Source organism: Phalangium opilio, unplaced genomic scaffold (genome assembly GCF_054372755.1).
Source record: "Phalangium opilio isolate 3A_F unplaced genomic scaffold, DU_Popi_V2 ptg000013l_1, whole genome shotgun sequence".
In the NCBI taxonomy this organism is placed as follows: domain Eukaryota; kingdom Metazoa; phylum Arthropoda; class Arachnida; order Opiliones; family Phalangiidae; genus Phalangium; species Phalangium opilio.
The window spans coordinates 13,987,433-14,007,652 of NW_028324148.1; the positions used below are offsets into that span (position 1 = coordinate 13,987,433).

Sequence of the window (20,220 nt, forward strand, 5' to 3'; positions counted from 1 at the left end):
TGATAATCCCTCGGTTTAACTTCAGTTTAGATTTTTTTACTGATAAATAATAAATTTTAGAGTATTTTAGCAGACGGTAATCAACGAAGCCTTGAATTCCGTTAGATATTATTGAACGTCAACTTGATAAACAGTACGTGAAACTCTTATATCCAGCACACCTGGCAGACGGGGAGAAGGAAGGCAAATAGGGAGCGTTTTGTGCAGTTGTTTTGTAGGATTTTATTCTAATTTTATCTAATGGCAGATACGGAAAAATTAAACATCGATAGTATAATATCAAGACTTCTAGAAGGTTCGTATATAATTTTATTCATTTAAATTTCAGTTTTTAAGGCTTTTTAGGGATTTCTTTGTTTCGTCTTAAGCCTTGGTATAACTCGTTTACCATTACCTGTGTCCACTGTCCAAGGCTATTTAGGGCAAAGCCGCAAAGCTAGAAATTAGAAAATGGCTTCCATAATCCAATGTAGTTGATACCCATAATAAGTTAGGCGCCGCACAGGCTTTACTCAATCATTAGTTTATTCGCGAAATTATTGAAACGCAATGCAATTTTTCTTAAGCTATAAACGGACGGCAATAATTTCGCGTATATTTAAGCCTAACTCAAAATTTTCACACAATTCCATAGTCCATACCTGCAGATTAGGATCATTTCATAATGTATAAATTTAATAGCCTAAAGCTATTAATGTTTAGGCATGGTTTTCCCCAAGTTAAAGCCAAAAAATAGGATATAATATTGCGAGAAAATGTCCAATAGTTTTTACTAATAACTAAGTGTAAGTTTTGCCTAAATTTGTGTTAACTGTTAGCAAGCTTCCTTGGCATTGTAGTGTTGTACCCTTGTACTACTTTCTTTCATTAAAACCATTGTAGAATAGATATATTTCAAAATTTCATAGCATAAATATTAATTTAAGTACTATTAAACATGTAAGATCAAATTTTAGGTGAAATTATTTAATATCGTGCAGTTGATAAATTGATAAAGGAGTTTATGACACATGCTTGTTCTCAGGGAGTGGCAAACATAACGTTTCTATGTAGATTGGGAATAATGTTGCAATATCATTGTTTTATTTCCTACACTAGATATGCCTCTACTAAAATATTTAGTTTCTGTTTGCCTATAGATAGGGTTTATTAATTTTAACCATGCTTAAGGGTTGCTAGTGTATTGTTATTAAAGCATCTCAGTTTTGGATCTGAATTGAATCGAATTCTACAAGGTTTTCAGTTTGTTTTAGATAGTGGTTAAATTACACTCCCAAATGACTGGCAACACGTGTCTGCACACGATCTATACCATTTTTATTTTATTGGAAACAAGCATTTAATTTTAAGCCTTGGCTTTAAAAGTCCGAAAGAATAAAAAAATTAAAAAATGATATCGGGAAGGAATTTAGTGTGTTATCAAGAGTCAAGGGTGTTATTAATCATCAATTGATTAGCCTTAACTGATGGATTTCTTTTTATATGTGTGTGTAAATATTTTCTAATCAAACTTGAAAATATAAGTCTTTATAGTTCTTAAATTTTGTCAACAACCCTTGATTAATATTAAAATAACTATCTAAAAAAATATGATCTTAACTAGAACTCCATTTTCCATGGACAAAATATAGTTTTAAAAGACTGAAATAAATTTTATTTGAAAAACAAAGTGGAAAGGGGAGGAGCCATTCTTGAGCTTCCTTTCCTAATGGCTGACTCAGTTGTGACGTCAGAGTGTAGGCAAAGCGCTATTGGCAGTGAGCGGCCATGGTTGCTTCCATTTTTATGAGCAAATAGCAAGCGCCATTTTAAGGGAAAGGGGAGGAGCCATGCTTGAGCTTCATATCTCTAATGGCTAATTCAGCTGTGACGTCAGTGTAGGCAAAGCGTCATTATATGGGCGGCCATTATTTGCCTCCATTTTTATGAGAAAATAACATACATCAATTATAGTGTGACCTAAAGTGGCTTAACATTAACTGTACTTCAGGGTTGCCAGTAATAACTTTGAACTGAATAGAACTATACTAGAACAGAACAGAACTATAAGTTTAATTCAGTCTGTTGTGGTTGAATTGCCCTCATATATGACTGGCAACACTTATCTGCACACTATCTGTAACAGAATGCCTTCTGAAATAGTTCCATTGCTATAATTTTGAGTGGCCAATCATAAATGTCTTACATTTGATTGGTGAAATTAACTTTCATATTTTTATTATTTTCAGTTCGAGGATCGCGACCTGGCAAAAATGTTCAGTTAACGGAAGCTGAAATTAGGGGTCTGTGCTTAAAGTCGAGAGAAATCTTTTTAAGTCAACCCATTCTGTTAGAACTCGAAGCTCCCCTCAAAATATGTGGTGAGACTTAGCCCTTCTTATCTTAAGCCCTAGTCTCTAAGCCTCGCCCCTGGTCCTCTGAGCCTCGCCCCTGGTCCTCTGAGCCTCGCCCCTGGTCCTCTGAGCCTCGCCCCTGGTCCTCTGAGCCTCGCCCCTGGTCCTCTGAGCCTCGACCCTGGTCCTCTGAGCCTCGACCCTGGTCCTCTGAGCCTCGACCCTGGTCCTCTGAGCCTCGACCCTGGTCCTCTGAGCCTCGACCCTGGTCCTCTGAGCCTCGACCCTGGTCCTCTGAGCCTCGACCCTGGTCCTCTGAGCCTCGACCCTGGTCCTCTGAGCCTCGGCCCGAGTCCTCTGAACCCCGCCCCCCCCCCGAGACTTCTCTGAACCCGCCCCCGAGACTCCTCTGAAAAGAGACTCCCCTGAACCCGCCCCCGACCTGATTTGTATTAAAATTCGGATTTCCGAAATTTTTTCGTCTCATTTTGATTCAATAGGAGACATTCACGGTCAATACTATGACCTGCTTAGACTGTTTGAATATGGCGGTTTCCCACCAGAAAGCAATTACTTGTTTTTGGGCGATTACGTCGACAGAGGCAAGCAGTCGTTAGAGACCATTTGCCTGTTGTTAGCGTATAAAATCAAATACCCCGAAAATTTCTTCTTGTTGAGAGGAAATCACGAATGCGCAAGCATTAACAGAATATATGGATTTTACGAAGAGTGTAAGTTACATTTTGTCAAAGGTTCGGTTACTTGTAGGTCCAGCTAAAGGCGTTAGTTTAGTTTTAAAATCAGTGGTTTAGGGGGGGGGGGTGTGTTCTTGTACAAAGTCATTCTGTAAACGTTTATTATTGCAAATTATAAAAGGACCGGTATTTTAAAATAAATTTGGGTTGCGCAACACCTGGAACTAATCTCTCACTTGTGTTTATAGAAAATAGTTGTATTGAATGATTCATTACATAAACAAAGTTCAACTTGCTTTAAAATTAGAGGAAACTCTTACATCTGTTAGATTTAGTAAAACTTAGGGGTATTTATAGCTTAATTTAGTTCAAGCATTTTTGTCGTCAAGGGAAGGGTTACGGTAAAAATTTGAAAGTGGGAGAATGATTAATGCTGCAATGCAAGCGAGAATGAGGTGGAAGTTAAGAAATTATTGAGAAAAATATAAAACATTGGGGTTATAGCAAAAGTTAATAGGTAAAAACCTAAAGTATACTTCATTGAAGCTTGCAATGCTCGCGCCTTCTAATGTGAAAACCACCCTTCACCTCCGTAGCACAGGGAACACGTGTAAATAGGCTCGATTGAGTACTATTTTCTATAAACCTTTGACCCCTTAAAAACTCTGGTTGGGTCGTGTAAGTCCTCTGCTATAGAGCTATTTCAGAGGGGGTAATGGCTACGTCACCAATGCTATTTGCCCATAGAGAAAACCCTCATAAAATGGCCGCCCTACACTCAAAGGCAGGCCCAATTTTCGTAGCAGACGAAATTTTTCTCCCACTGAAATAGCTCTATAGCCAAAGGCTGGGAACTGTGAACGAAGCACACTTTTAGGGTTTTTATCTACGGACTTTTGATGATAGTACTAGTAGCGACATCTTGTGTTACGAAATGGACCAAATTTATAATTTGAACGATTTTTATGCTGATACTTTGCTGCATTGCAGGCAAAAGAAGGTACAACATTAAATTATGGAAAACCTTTACGGACTGCTTCAATTGTCTTCCCGTTGCTGCCATTGTTGACGAAAAGATTTTTTGCTGTCACGGGGGTAATTATTGCAATTATTGCTAAGATTAATTTGTCAATTAAGGGGGGGTGATTAAATTGTATTTTGTGTTTTGTGTTGTAGGCTTGAGCCCGGACTTGCAGTCTATGGAACAAATTCGTCGCATTATGCGTCCCACGGACGTTCCTGATCAAGGTTTATTATGCGATCTTCTATGGTCTGACCCTGACAAGGACGTCATGGGATGGGGAGAAAATGATCGCGGAGTCTCCTATACGTTCGGAGCTGACGTCGTAGCCAAGTTTCTGCACAAACACGATCTTGATCTTATATGTAGAGCTCATCAGGTAAATTTAAACTATTCTTTTGCTAATTGTTAATTGTTCTTATTGGGACTTAATTATTGGATTTAATTTTAATTTTGTTTTAGGTAGTAGAAGATGGGTATGAATTCTTTGCAAAGCGACAGCTTGTGACCTTGTTTTCAGCTCCAAATTATTGTGGGGAATTTGACAATGCGGGCGCCATGATGAGTGTGGATGAAACATTAATGTGTTCCTTCCAGGTAAGCCCCCCCACCCCCATACTTTCTATTATTAATAACACTCAGTTTTTAACCTGTCATGTTGTAAGTCATAGCAAACTTGTTTTGTATAGTGAAGAATTGATTCATTAGTAACAGGGAGTGACTAAAGGGGTGCGGTTTAAGAAGGCTCCTCCCCCTTTTTGCCAGAATTGCAGGGAACTTTACAGATTGGAAGCTAGTGAGGGAATGCTTCTGATACATAATTTAGCGGAGGAACTTTTGACCACTCCCCAATTGCATTTTTAGTGGGAAAGGGGAGGGGCCCTTAAGCCAAACGCCTGGCCAGTTACTATATGGTGTTATTGTGAAAAGGGAGGGACCATCTTAAGCCACGCCCCTATGGGGCTTGTTTAGGAAAAGGGAGTGGTCGTCTTAAGCCACACCCATCTGGCCACTCGCCTTAGGGTGTTTTGTGAAAAGTGAGGGACCATCTTAAGCCACACCTATCTGGCTACTCGCTGTGGGGTGTTTTGTGAAAAGTGAGGGACCATCTTAAGCCACGCCCCTCTGACTACTCACTATAGGGTTTTTTGTGGAAATGAGTGGCCATCCCCTATGGGAATTGATTATGAAAAGGGAATGGTATTTTTTAGCCACGCCCTTCTGGCCACGTATGGGGTTTTTTATGAAAAAGAGGCGGGGAAAACGGGAGGATCTTTAGCCTCATTCAGGCCACTCCCTATAGAGCTATATCAGTTAAGGGGGAAAACATCGCAGTTGCGCCTGCTAATAAACAGAGCCGGTTTTCACCCTCCTTCCATGCTCACCTTTGAAGAATTCTATGCTAAATTTCGCGTATAAGGCGCCTGGGCGGGAACTAGCGAAACCCCGCCTCAAAACTCTCCTTTTCCCCCTGAATTCAAATAGCTCTGTAGGATGTTATTGTATAAGGGGAGGTGCTAACTTAACCTACATCCTTATGGCTTCTCCAATTGCGCTTCACGAGTACCTAGTCTTGTAGAATAATAGTTTTGAATGATGTGTAATCAACAGATTTTAAAGCCGGCTGATAAGAAAAAGTTTCCATACGGAGGTATCAATCCCAATCGGCCTATAACTCCACCTAGAGGTGGACAAGCACCCAAGAAAGCGGGCAAGAAATAACATTTGCTTATACTATCACATTCTCCCTAACCCCACCTACCAACACACACCCTTCCCCTTCCCCCCTCATTTCCCCCTCTCTTCTGTGTATACTTCCCCCCCCAAAAAACCAGTTTTTTTATAAAAAAAACAAAAACAAAAACAAAACCAAAACCAAAACTTTAAAATCAAATCTTATCTACACGCAGCCCCATCTATTAATAAAAAATTGCAGCCTAAGTTACGGAAATAAATGAATGAATGAATTAAGTTTTATTTGAGCTTGTTACCAACAGTGAAACGAGATCGAGAGAGTTTTAGGTCAAAATAGGCTAGGGTGATAAGGATCGATTTTTTTTTTGTTATTTAGGCCTACTTATTGCGCCACGTTAATTTGACCTAAAATTGTTTCCGAAGGAATGAACGTAAACGTAAACGTAACTAAATCTTATTTAAAATTTTTATCATCCGATAACTTTTTAAAATAATATTACGGGCAACAAGTTGCTTTAAAAAACAAACAATAACCATAAAAACAATCTGTACGATATAAAAACAACTGCTTCTGAATCTGATAAAAAAACAAAAAAACCAACAAACCATGAAATCAAGAACAGAAGTTAAATGAATTTGTTAATAATAAACTGTCTTCTAAAAAAAATGAAATATCGATCCCAGCGATTAATCTTTTTTATTATGAATAAAAAATCGACTGACGTTTTTCGTTTTAATATCGATTTTTTTTAATAATTATCGATTAATATCGATTTTTTTAATAATTATCGATTAATATCGATTTTTTTTAATAATTATCGATTAATATCGATTTTTTTTAATAATTATCGATTAATATCGATTTTTTTTAATAATTATCGATTAATATCGATTTTTTTTAATAATTATCGATTAATATCGATTTTTTTTAATAATTATCGATTAATATCGATTTTTTTTAATAATTATCGATTAATATCGATTTTTTTTAATAATTATCGATTAATATCGATTTTTTTTAATAATTATCGATTAATATCGATTTTTTTTTAATAATTATCGATTAATATCGATTTTTTTTAATAATTATCGATTAATATCGATTTTTTTTAATAATTATCGATTAATATCGATTTTTTTTAATAATTATCGATTAATATCGATTTTTTTTCAATAATTATCGATTAATATAGATTTTTTTTAATAATAATCGATCGGGAAGAGAAGTATCTATCAAAACGCGTTCGGGGAAATTTTTAAGAAACCTTTATTTTTTTTTCCCTTCATTTCTTTCTTTCTTCGTTGTTAGGATCGTTAGTTCGATCAAAAAACAATTTTTTTAAATAAAGTAATTAACGTAAGTAAGTAAGTAACGATTTAGGGAAATTATAATTATCCATCCATACTACATTCTTTGTAAACTAAATTAAACAGGCGATGTAAAATAAAACAAACGAAAAAATTAATTAACGGCTCTTTAGGAATTAAAACAGTATCGACGATTTTTCCAGTTTTTAATATTAGTTTATATTAATTAAATTAAGTTCTTTAATCTGGAATTTTTACAAAGGCTATCTTTTATCTTTATCTTTATCTTGTACAGTAGGTTTTTTTTTTAAATTTAATTTGGATTTTAATTTTTAAAGGGGTTAGTGACAATCGACATCTGTGGAACCACAATTTTATTTTCTTTAATCTTAGTTAATTATTGTTTAGCCAAATTTTTAGTTTTTAGAAATTAATTTTTGAATAATTTGATCTATGAGCAAAGAAACCTCAAAATTTTGTCGGTACGTTATCTGCGATTTGGTTAAGTTTTTAGTTTCATAGAGAAAATGGCAACTATAATGATTATGGTATGTTATAACTGCCAGCGGTATTCTGTAAATTATCGGTAATTAAAGCGGTAATTCGTTTATTTATCGGTAATCGCCAGCGGTAATTCGTTTATTTATCGGTAATTTAAGCGGTAATTTGTTTAATTATCGGTAATCGCCAGCGGTAATTTGTTTAATTATCGGTAATTTAAGCGGTAATTTGTTTAATTATCGGTAATTTAAGCGGTAATTTGTTTAATTATCGGTAATCGCCAGCGGTAATTTGTTTAATTATCGGTAATCGCCAGCGGTAATTTGTTTAATTATCGGTAATTTAAGCGGTAATTTGTTTAATTATCGGTAATCGTCAACGGTAATTTGTTTAATTAATGGTAATCGTCAGCGGTAATTTGTTTAATTAATGGTAATCGCCAACGGTAATCTGTAAATTCTCGGTAATTGCCAGCGGTAATTTGTTAAATTATCGGTAATCGCCAGTGGTAATTTGTTTAATTATCGGCAATTTATGTTGTAATGTCTTTTATTGTTGGCAATTTAAAGCGGTAATTGGCTAATTGCTTTTACTGTCGGCAATTTAAAGCGGTAATTTCTTAATTATCGGAAATTTGTTTAATTATCGGAAATTTAAAGCGGTAATTTTATAAAATATCGGTAATTTGCAGTTGTACACATCAAATTCAAACAGACTAATTAAAATTGCTCATAGTGTCAAATTATGTAAGGTATTAAGAGAACTAATGAGCTTAAAATATTTTAACATAAAAAACATCCGATAAGATAATGGTAACTTCAGTGTCACTAACCATTTTTAACCTAATATTTTCAAGCCAGCTTGTCCTAGAGCAATTACGGATTACGCTTAATTATTAACCATTAATTTTTATCCTTCAATTTTAATTTAACTTTAAGATACGTATCTTCAACAGAATAAGATATAAATTACTTCGTTTTTTATTATGAACCTACTGTAGCCTTTGGTTTATTAGAAAATATCCCAAACTCACGGAAACTAGGACTAGCAACGGCGAAGTTAAGTTTTTTCTAATTACTTTGCAGTACTTTAGGTCACAAATTAGTTAAACCCAGTATGTTAATTAAAGTTATTAAGCTTAAAATTAATTTAAGTACGTTTATCTTCGTCTCAAAACATCCTTAGATTGGTACAAGCATAGCACGGGAAATCCTGATTTTCTAAAAGATACGCTGTACCATTCTAAGATTGATCGAAGCAACATACGTTTTCGTGAATTTCGGCTATTTTTTTGGTATTACCGTTAAATCTTTTCAAGGGTAGTAAAAAACAATTAGGACAATATGTACAAAGACATTAAAAAATTATGAAAAAACAAAAGGAAACGCCTCTGCCATTTTTATTGTAGCGAGAGAAAAAGCTTCCATGAAATTGTAAAGCTTTGAATAAAAATGGAGTTATTTGTACAATAGATCTACTTGTTTGGGATATAAAAGTGCAGGCTTAAATTGAAGCATAGCCCACTCGATCCGCGCTCCCGGACGCTGCGCTGCTTGCGTCGTGATGCGCGTGATCGAGTGGGCTATGATTGAAGCAAGTCTCGGCTGTGGTTTAGTTTAAACAAATGCCACTAGATGGAACCATAATCGAGGGGTGGAGTTGACTGGTTGGCCTTTGTCAAAGGCAGGAACCAATCAGAACTCGTCCAAAAGACCGAGTTTATCGGGTGTTCCACCCCTCGAGGCGCATCAAGTAGCGTTTGCTTAAACTAATAACGTTTCCGCTGGGGGGATCTGACCGCCCCTGAATTCGTTTTTCATTGGGGAAAATAAACGGCTACGTGACGTCTTCCAATGGTCCAGTCGCTCTCTCACGGTTTGCTCCCAGATTGATCCCAACCGCTGAGTCCGACTCGAGAGACAGAGCGACCAAAATCGAACGCCTGATGAAAACCGCTCTGAACAACAAAATACGGAGCAACCTCAGGCGAATCCAATGGAAAATGCTATAAAGTATAGGGGCGGGACATGTATCAAGCTTATCTACTGGGCATGCGTGAATTTCGTAGCGTTATCAGTGCATTGGGAATGGGCATCGGGATTTTTGTTGAATCTTATCAGCCGAGTCGTTCCGCGCTTATGTGATACTAGCTGTTGCCCGCGGCGTCGCTCGCGTGTAATAAGAACTTCCATCAAAATGACATAAAGAATGGGTAGATTTTACTGATGACTAATATTTTTGTAGCAGCACCCTAGGAGCGAAGGCACTCGGCCTTGCCCGTCAGCCCGTCGGGACATTTTTTATTACTTTTCACGCGGACATTGTTCCATAAAAAATATTTTTTTTAATTTCTGGCCGCCATTTAAAAAGATGGCAACAAAAAGAACCCGAAAGACCATTCAGCCCGGCTATAGGTTAAAGGAAACCTGTACTAAATATTTGCGAAATCGGTTGAAACGCGCGGACTTTGTTGCATAGAGAAGATTTTTTACATTTTTGGGCGCCATTTTTTAAGATGGCGGCGGATTGGAAAAATCTTTCTTAGTACGCGCCTAATACTTATGAGTAACGTTCCTTCAAATTTTCAGCCTTCTAGGGCAAGCGGTTGGGTCTGGGCGTTGATTATGAGTCAGTGTGTGAGTCAGGACTTTGATTTATATAGATATAGATTGCCCAATCACTACTCCAAGAAATAGTAACACTACCTCAAAATATAGTTCTGCACAACGCATTGTACATCTCTTCAACGACATCAATTGTTTGGCTTGTAATTTTCAAACACATTTGGTACGTATAATTTTAATTATACTTAGGCCTACCTGTAAAGTAGTTAAAATTGCCATACAATATAAACTTGCGAGTGTGTCGAGCAGAGTTCGTATTTCAAAGGAACAGAGCTACCCCAGTGTGACGTCACCCATGCTATTTACCCATAGAATTACCAAAGCGGTACCAAACATGGTCGCCCACTGGATAAACTAAGCCCGTGACGTTTTACCTAGACACTGACGTCACAACTGAGATAGCTCTACTGATCGCTCGAAGACAACAAATAAACCAAGCCAATTTTATAATAATGACAGTATTTATTTTTATTATAAAAATGAAACATTTTCGGCCATGTTAAAAAACATTAATTAATTAATTCAAAGAGACGCGACAATTTTCGGAGTTAATTTTGGATATTTTTTAAACAAGCCATTAACTAATCTTTTCGCAGCTGCACCCGAGACATCTCCGGAATCTACAAGTTTATGAGATAATTTTTTACAAACTAATTTAAACGAATCTTTATCTAATTTCTTATCCCGATACCAAGGATCTAAATAATGTCGTAGATAATCGGCAGCCGTCTTTAAATCACAGGCTGGTGCTTTTTCGACTACTTTAGGTTGTGGTTGTGGTTGTTTAATATTAATATTGTTCAAAGGTGGCGCTGCTGCGGAACGGAGACTGGAAGAATTAGAGGAAATAGATCTATCATCGAACTTCATACGTTTCGTATCTTGTTGCAGTAATTGCATTTGCGTTTGCGTTTGCGGTTGAGGAGAGTTTTTGGAATGTGTAAATGATAAATTCTTGCTAGTTGATGCCAGGATTCTATTTGGCCCTACATTGTTGTAACTATACTCGTCAATTGTAGCTTGAGGAGGGTTAATATTGACGCTAGACTGATTTGACTCATCGGTACTCGTATTCTTCGTCTCTTCGGACACCGATTCTAAACTCTCGAAGAAGTATTGTATCATTGGTTTGGATTTTAAAAGCGCGTCAACCTTGACGTCTTTCTCGTCCGAGCTGTTATCATAGGGCGAATCGCAATTCATAAAGGTTGTACTACGATCTTGTTGCCATTCTAACGGTATTGCGGGGCAAGATAACAAGTTGCGTTTCGCGGCTTCCCATTTCTCAGACATAGCGTCTTCTTCGGCTGTTGTTTCGACTTGCTCGGTTACCGTTTCAACCGGAAGTGAACTGACTTCGTTCTTATTGACAAAGTCGAGTAGCGTACAAAGACGTTGTTTCGGTTGGGCTTTACGGCAATCCATACTTTCCTCCTTAACTTCAAGAGGATCGTATTTGGAAAATAGAGGATGGACTTCGAGACGTTTAGTGGCGTCCCGTAAGGATTTGAACAAGTCCGCGAATTCCTTACGGTACATGTGAATATTACGTCGAACTTTGTAGACTTCTAGTTCTTTTTCTGACGCGTACATTTTAATATCGCGTGTAGTTAGGTTTTTCTTATGTTCGCACGCGTTGTAATGGTTAAGCATTTCCTGTTCTAACATTTTAGTGTATTTGTCCCGGACTGTTAGCGTCACTTCCGGGATAGAATTGTTTTTAGGTTCCAGAACCGAAACTCGGGACAGATTCGAACTTCGACTCTTTGTAGACGATTGGTTATTCGCTTTACGTTTCTGAAACTCTTTCTTAATCATACTCTGCAGTTCATTCGCGGCTTTTTTCTCCATATCGATACCACGTGACCTCGTTTCTCCGTCACTATCATCGCTTCCTGCCGCGCCACCCCAACTTTTTTTGGTACCAGCTCGACCACCTTCGTAAAGATCGTTATCGATCCCTTTGGACTGGTACTGAATCGATGTACCACGTAGCAACGAATTTTGAAACTCCCTTATCTTTTGTTCGACTACTTTAGGTTTGGTACAAACGTCGCAACATCTTTTGCAGTTTTTAAAGTCATCACCGAATTCTTTTGCGAAAACCGCGTGTCGACACGTTGATTTTTCGCAGTAATTCATCATGGATTCAAATTTCGATACCGCTTGTTTAGATTTAAGATTCTCGCGTTCGTTTTTGGCACTTTGCGCGTCTCGTTGTAAGAGAAACATAACGGAGTCACGATCGCGTTTGGAATAGTATATTCTGCAAAATGCGCGTTTACCATCGCGTCCGGCTCGACCGGACTCTTGGTAATAACCGGATATGGATTGAGCGACTGTCCAATGAGCCACGAATCTAACCGTAGCTTTATCGACACCCATACCGAAACTAACAGTCGCCGCTATCACGGGGACTTTACCGGACATCCAATCATTCTGAGTCGTCGTTCTAACGTCCGGTTTCAACCCCGCGTGGTACGGTTTCGTTAGTAACCCAATTCCCGTTAGTTTATTCGAAACTTCTTCGCACGCTTCACGCGTACGGCAATAAATTATGCCACAACCTCTTGTCTTCGCGTCTTCGTTCTCCCAATCGTATCCTAACGAATTAACCGCGAAGGAACGCAAATGTTCGTAACTATCGTCGATGCAATCTTTAAAAACTACGTCGTAAAATAAATTAGGTCTGACGCAACTCGATTTGAAAATAGAAACCGGTTGTTTTAAATGTAAAAGCCCGAAGATATCGTCCATAACTTTAACGGATGCCGTAGCCGTTAGGGCAATCCATTGTATGGTATTATGACACTTTCTCAAATCGCCGAGTCTCAAATAATCGGGTCTAAAATCGTGACCCCATTGGGATACGCAATGGGCTTCATCTACGGCTACGTAACAAACATTCTGGTTTTTAACCATGACATCGTAAACTTCGCGAAAAGTTTTTGTGGCAGCTTGTTCGGGTGTTATATACAATATCTTGACTTCCGGTGTTTTGGATTTTAAGTCGTTTATAAGTTTTTCGCGCTCTAATTTCGATAAGTTCGAATTTAGGGTTTTGGCAGTGATGTTAAGGGATTTTAAATAATCTAATTGGTTTGCCATTAGAGCTATTAAAGGGGAGACCACTATCGCGATGCCTTTACGATTTTTCGTCATGACCGGTAATTGGTACACAAGGGATTTTCCACCACCTGTGGGGAAAGATACGTAGACATCGCGTGTGCCTTCCGCGACTGTCTCCGTAGCTTTCTCTTGCAATGAGGATCTGAATGACTGGTGTCCGAATGAGGTTCGTAAGACATTGTTGACTTCTTCAGAGAGTTCTTTTTTGTTTTGCATTGTGACTGACACGGTGTATTATTACCTTCAAACTTTCTTTAGAAGAATTTTGTACTGAAACGATATATACGGTAAAGTATTTAACTTTTCTATGAGGTTGAATTAACATTTAAGACTATAAAGTTACATTATGTTTACTCTGTCAAATATTTCTGTGAAAGTTCCTCAACAATTCTATGCATGACCATTGTTTACAACACCTTGTGGAACTTAGTTTAATTGTAACAACAAACAACTATAATATTCATAATAATTGAAGTATCTACTGCTATGGTTAATTGTACTTATTTGTATATAAATTGCATAGTATTACAACACATTAATAATTGCAATTTACAACTTTTGACCTTCAGCACTGGTGCTTCACTACAATATGTAAACCTTGCATTTGACAATAAATGACGATTGCTATTGCATTCTTTACTGCAAATCCTGCAAGAACTTTACATTGTTTTCATTGAATGCTAAATGTATCATTCACTGAAGCCATTCTTTCACTATCCAACTCCAAATGCATCTTTGGTTCTGTTGAGGTCATTATAGTTCATAACCTAACCTTACTACGTGTTTATAATCAACCAATTTTAAATCTAAGCCACCTATATTGAAATAACTTTCGTATTTAAATTTTAAAACAATGTAACCTCATTAAGTTTGCTTAATTAGGGTGCAATTAAAAAAGTTACAACTTCAAAAATATCAATGATTTACGTTAAGCCTTGGTTATAGTTACCTGTCCTTTATCTTAGGAATTACTTGTGACAAGTAATTAAATCGTAGTAAAAATTCATTTGTTTGGTGCATTTATAGGTATTTATGATGTATGTATAAATTCGTATTTATAATTGTCCATTATTTAATTTGGAAGTAACATTCGACCCCTCGGAACTTTGAAGTTCCTACTTCCCTGACAGTGTTGTTCTTAGCAATTTTGGGAATGTACTTTTCTCAACTCTAAAACGTACTTTTCCAGAAAAAGGGGGGGAAAACGTACTTTTAACTTTAACCCCCCTCCGAAACGCTTAGCGCGCCATCTAAGATACAAAATATCTTAAATATAATTATAAGATTATTTTTTATATTAATTTATGGAATATTATTTATTTTATTCTAATAATATAATCCATATTAATTAAAGCCAAGTAATTAAAACTAAATAAACCACGGGAACATCAAAAGTCTCAAGCGTTAATGAATGCTTAACCTCTCTACTCCGATAGCAGTAGCACGTTTAGTCGTTTCCCCCGGACCCCCACTCAAGTTTAGCGCCACTCTGGAAAAAAAAACTCCAGGGAAAGGGTTCAAAGGGTACAAAAGAACGATGGGTGATTGGCTCATTTTTCCATTTGGCTTTTTTGCTGTGCGTAGAGACTTATTTTTTTTAAAAAAGAAAGTGAGTTGAAAAATAAAACAAGGTGTCCGCCAGATTAAGTTCGTCCAAAAAAAGAATCAACTTTTTTAAATACTAAGAGATTAATTTCCTCGTCGTTATTCAAAAAAGTGCAAAATCGTCCCCCAAAAAAATTAAAGTATACTTCCCATTCTAGAAATTCCATAAAGTACTAAATAACCTACCAAAAATACAAAATGTATTTTTCGTACTCGAAATTTGAAAATGTACTAAAAAAGTACATTTGTACTACCAAGAACAACACTGTTCCCTGATTCAACTTCAAAATGAAGTGTTACCATTGCTTTGACTCTGAGCATAGCCCACTCAATCACGCACTCGACAAGCTCCGAGGCTATGTGCTACGCAACGAAAAAGAAGAGTGGCAAGCTTAAAACAGTGGAATTATAGAGGATATACCCTCTATGCTGGAATTAAGGTCGAATCAAATCTTCGAAAAGAATTTGACAAGTGCACGGTATTTCTATTGGTACTCCCTCTATGATTTTCCAGTCTGAGGATCATTGGCAGCCACCAACCCACCAGTGACCCAGGGCCGGAATTAAGCACAGGACACTGGACATTGTCCAATAAAATTTTTAAATGCCCCATAATTTTTTTCAAAACTAAGGGGGTCACTGGACATTTAGACCAATAAATTTTCTGAAGCTTTGATAGCATAACTATGAAGATGCGGCACTATTTATGCACACGTCAGTGGACAAAGTCCAATAAATTCTCCACTCAAATAGGGGGTCACTGGTCACTGTACACATGTCCTGCGCTACCCTTACGAGGGAGCCGCCCTGATATTAAAGAGTAGTTTGAGAAATAGCACACTTCCTCTAGTCCAAAACCACATTATTAATTACTTGGACCAGTTTTTTAATTCAAAAAGTGGGGGATACTGGTCCTCAGGACCAGTTTATTAATTGTAAATCTATAGGAGAACAAAGGCGGGGACCAGTCCGGAGATCAGTTTATTATTTTGGACACTAGGGGGTCAATGGTCCCAAGGTCTAGTTTAAAAAATATCCTTATTTCCCAGACTGTTAAAGGGTGTATCTTTTCTTATACCTAGAAACCTATAAGAAATTTTTCTTATTTCCGGCCCTGGCCACCACTAATTTCTTGGTATGGTCTACCGTCCAGGCTTGGAAATAAGGTTTATTTTTGAACTAGTCCTCCGGACCAGTGACCCCTGATGTCTTAAATATGAAACTGGTCCCGGGACCAGTGACCCTTCCCCTATTTATTTTTCTACTGGTCCCAGGACTTGTGGTCGTTCTCTCTTCTAAAAAAATCTCTCTCAGCTTAGGGTTGTATACACAACTGGACTCCTGGAGTCGAAATTTATGTTAAAATGAAAATAATTAAAGAGGTCCCCATATCAATTTTTAATAAAAGTAGGAATTAATAAACTAGTCACTGGGACCAGTGACCCTCACGTTTTGAATAAAAAAAGTGGTCCAAGCTATTAATAAACTGGTTTTTGACCTGTAAACCTGTCTTATTTCCTAGCCTGCAGTACCGTCTATGGAAATTGAAGTAGATTAACTAGTCTGTTTGTTTCCAGCTTCCCGAAAATAGCTGGCAAACCTGTTTTCTGTCCTGCATCACGGCTGCGTGTCTGTTGAAAGGTAATGTGGATAATTTCAATGTAAATCTGTATTAATCACGGTAATTTTTATCTTCAATCTATATTTAATTGTACTCTATTTATTAACTAATAAATTAGCTATTGTTTTTCGTTAATATTTCCTATAATTTTGCCCTTAACGCTTAAAATTTCTATCAAATTCTCCTTTGAATGCTAAGCCTTGTTCATAATATAATGACTGTTATTAAACCAACCACGCTTCCTGTTTAACATACGTTTATAGTAATTAATTAGATTATTTTAACTGGCTTTAGATGTCAGACAAAGCTAAGAAACCCGCGGCTAAACCCGCCGCTAAATCGCCGAAAGCCGAAGGAGCGGCTGGTAAAGTTAAGAAACCTCACGCTGGACGTAACAAGCAACTTCCGGGTGGCGTATGGAGGTTCGGCAAATCGCGTATGTACCATAAACGTGGGTTATGGAAAGTTAACAAGACCGTACCCAAGAAAGAAAAGCCCAAGAGGAAACCAAGAACCGTTGTTAAACCAATTGGTGGTGAGAAGAATGGAGGCAAACGTCTCGTTAAGTTAAAGAAGCAGGTATGTTGTCGTGCCGTTGCCACGTTGTTTCGATCTTTTATGGGGGTCAAGGGTTAAACGTAAGTCTTATTACTGAATGGGTGGGTGTTTTTTTTGGTGTAGAGGAGATATTATCCAACTGAAGATCGCCCCAAGTTGAAGAGGTCGAGAAAGATGGTCCCCTTTTCCAAGCATAAGCGGTATCTTCGTAAGAGGATTACACCCGGAACTGTTTTGATCATGATTGCCGGACCTCATAGGGGAAAGGTAGGCTCTTTTTTTATTTAAATCTTTATTAGGGTTGTGGTAAGAGAAGATCATCATCAGGGAAAATTTGGGAATTATTAGGGAGTTTAAAATTGTCAGGGATTTTGATTTCAATGTGGAAGATTTCTTGTTTGAGTTAAAAATATAAAGTCAGGTGAATTTGAAAATAGGCCAGAAATAGAACAGAAGTTAGGTGAATTTGAAAATAGGTCAAAAGTAGCACAGAAGTTAGGTGAATTTGAGAATAGGCCAAAAATATCAGGGAAAGTTAGGTAAGTTTGAAAATAGGTTAAAAATATCAAGGGAAAAGTCAGGTGAATTTGAGAATAGGTCAAAAATATCAGGGAAAATTCAGGTGAATTTGAGAATAGGTCAAAAATATCATGGAAAAGTCCAGTGAATTTGAAAATAGGCCAAATATATCAGGGAAAAGTCAGGTGAATTTGAAAATAGGCCAAATATATCAGGGGAAAAGTCAGGTGAATTTGAAAATAGGCCGAATTATCAGGAGTCAGGTGGATTTGAAAATAGGCCAAATATATCAGGAAAAGTCAGGTTAATTTGAGAATAGGCCAAAAATATCAAGAGAAAAGTCAGGTGAATTTGAGAATAGGCCAAAGATATCAGGGAAAGGTCAGGTGAATTTGAGAATAGGCCAAAGATATCAGGGAAAGGTCAGGTGAATTTGAGAATGGACCAAAAATAGCAGGGAAAAGTCAGGTGATTTTGAAAATGGGTCAAAAATATCACAGAAGTTAGGTGAATTTGAGAATAGGCCAAAAATAGCTGGGAAAAGTCAAGTAGGTTTGAAAATAGGCCTAAAATATCAGGGAAAGGTCAGCTGAACTTGAGAATAGGCCAAAATATCATAGGAAAGTCAGGTAAGTTCAAAAATAGGCCAAAATATCAGAAAAGTCAGGTAAGTTCAAAAATAGCAGGAAAGTGAGGTAAATTTGAAAATAGGCCAGAATGTCAGGGAATCTCAGGTGAATTTGAAAATAGGCCAAAAATAACAGGGAATCTCAGGTGAATTTGAAAATAGGCTAAATATAACAGAGCAAAGTCAGGTGAATTTGAAAATAGGCCAAAAAATATCAGAATTGAATTTTGAATGTTTAACATTTTGTGACATTTTAAATTCTGATGTTTTTGCCAAAAATTTAATTAATCTCATTATGGTTCTTTTTTTTTTTTTGTATTTAGCGTGTGGTTTTCCTTAAACAATTATCCACTGGCCTTTTGCTAGTTACCGGTAAGTTAATTGAAAAATATTTAATAAACTAATTATTATTGATGTTTTAATGATTTTTGTAAAATACTTTTGAAGGCCCTTATAAAATCAACAAGTGTCCCCTACGTCGCGTCAACCAAATCTACGTGATTTCCACTACAACTAAGGTTGATATCAGTGGAGTCAAGATTCCCGAACATTTGGATGACAAATACTTTAAGAGGAAACACGCCAAGAAAAACAAGAAGGATGACGGAGAAATCTTCGATACCAAGAAAGAGGTATAATAATAATGCCCCCCCCCCCTGGGATATCGGGAATCATTAGTAGATGAGATTTTACTCTTTGTAGTCAAGAATAGATGAGATTTTAGTCTTTGTAGTCAGGAATAGACGAGATTTTAGTCTTTAAAATTGGGAATAGATGAGATATTAGTCTTTAAAATTGGGAATAGTTGAGATTTTAGTTAGTGAAAAGGGGACTGGATGAGATTTTAGTCCGTGAAAAGGGGACTGGATGAGATTTTAGTCCGTGAAAAGGGGACTGGATGAGATTTTAGTCCGTGAAAAGGGGACTGGATGAGATTTTAGTCCGTGAAAAGGGGACTGGATGAGATTTTAGTCCGTGAAAAGGGGACTGGATGAGATTTTAGTCCGTGAAAAGGGGACTGGATGAGATTTTAGTCCGTGAAAAGGGGACTGGATGAGATTTTAGTCCGTGAAAAGGGGACTGGGTGAGATTTTTGTCCGTGAAAACAGGACTGGGCAAGATTTTAGTCCGTGAAAACGGGACTGGGTGAGATTTTAGTCTTTGAAATTGGGAATGGATGAGATTTTAGTCTTTGAAATTGGGAATGGATGAGATTTTAGTCTTTGAAATAGGGAATGGATGAGATTTTAGTCTTTGAAATAGGGAATGGATGAGATTTTAGTCTTTGAAATTGGGAATGGATGAGATTTTAGTCTTTGAAATAGGGAATGGATGAGATTTTAGTCTTTGAAATAGGGAATGGATGAGATTTTAGTCTTTGAAATAGGGAATGGATGAGATTTTAGTCTTTGAAATAGGGAATGGATGAGATTTTAGTCTTTGAAATAGGGAATGGATGAGATTTTAGTCTTTGAAATAGGGAATGGATGAGATTTTAGTCTTTGAAATAGGGAATGGATGAGATTTTAGTCTTTGAAATAGGGAATGGATGAGATTTTAGGCTTTAAATTTGGGGATAGACATGTAGGTCGGAGAAATGATATATTTGTATCTCTTTTGTAGGAGTACACCGTTTCTGACCAGAGGAAGAAGGATCAGATTGAAGTTGATAAGCAAATCTTGGACTCTATTCGCAAATCTGAGGACAAGAAGATGCTCTTTTCTTATTTAGGTTCAACATTCAGCCTAAGAAATAACATGTACCCACATAGAATGAAATTCTAAAAACTCTGCAAAGGATAAATGTTAATAAAAAAAATAATTGGAAAAAAATATTGTCTCTTATTGTACATTATTAATATTAACCCTTGCTAAGCCTAAATAGGCCCAAGTTTGGCGCCTCCCTTTCAAGCCTATAGATTTAAGCCACGCCCATTTAATCCCTGTACCTTGTCTAGCAAAACAAAAATATTCTAATTAGGA

General features: G+C 36.9%; 3 protein-coding genes across 3 annotated transcripts; 2 read left to right on the forward strand and 1 right to left on the reverse strand.

The window, feature by feature from the left end:
* Nucleotides 1-135: 135 nt before the first annotated feature.
* On the forward strand, nucleotides 136-6,320 carry LOC149709362 (serine/threonine-protein phosphatase PP1-gamma catalytic subunit B). The gene is made up of 7 exons (XM_089864724.1): nucleotides 136-295; nucleotides 2,229-2,360; nucleotides 2,834-3,064; nucleotides 4,019-4,123; nucleotides 4,205-4,428; nucleotides 4,512-4,646; nucleotides 5,661-6,320. Exons 1-7 carry the CDS (start codon nucleotides 241-243, stop codon nucleotides 5,769-5,771), a joined length of 993 nt encoding a protein of 330 aa, XP_089720850.1. The 5' UTR covers nucleotides 136-240; the 3' UTR covers nucleotides 5,772-6,320.
* Nucleotides 6,321-10,619: 4,299 nt separating this feature from the next.
* On the reverse strand, nucleotides 10,620-14,454 carry LOC149709363 (ATP-dependent DNA helicase Q5-like). Its single transcript, XM_089864723.1, has 2 exons — nucleotides 14,256-14,454; nucleotides 10,620-13,576 (listed from the first exon to the last, which is right to left on the reverse strand). The coding sequence occupies exon 2, from the start codon at nucleotides 13,520-13,522 to the stop codon at nucleotides 10,700-10,702; it is 2,823 nt and encodes a 940-aa protein (XP_089720849.1). The 5' UTR covers nucleotides 13,523-13,576; nucleotides 14,256-14,454; the 3' UTR covers nucleotides 10,620-10,699.
* Nucleotides 14,455-16,473: 2,019 nt separating this feature from the next.
* On the forward strand, nucleotides 16,474-20,070 carry RpL6 (ribosomal protein L6). Its single transcript, XM_089864725.1, has 6 exons — nucleotides 16,474-16,552; nucleotides 16,827-17,111; nucleotides 17,214-17,357; nucleotides 18,561-18,609; nucleotides 18,685-18,869; nucleotides 19,861-20,070. Exons 2-6 carry the CDS (start codon nucleotides 16,827-16,829, stop codon nucleotides 20,020-20,022), a joined length of 825 nt encoding a protein of 274 aa, XP_089720851.1. The 5' UTR covers nucleotides 16,474-16,552; the 3' UTR covers nucleotides 20,023-20,070.
* Nucleotides 20,071-20,220: the final 150 nt, after the last annotated feature.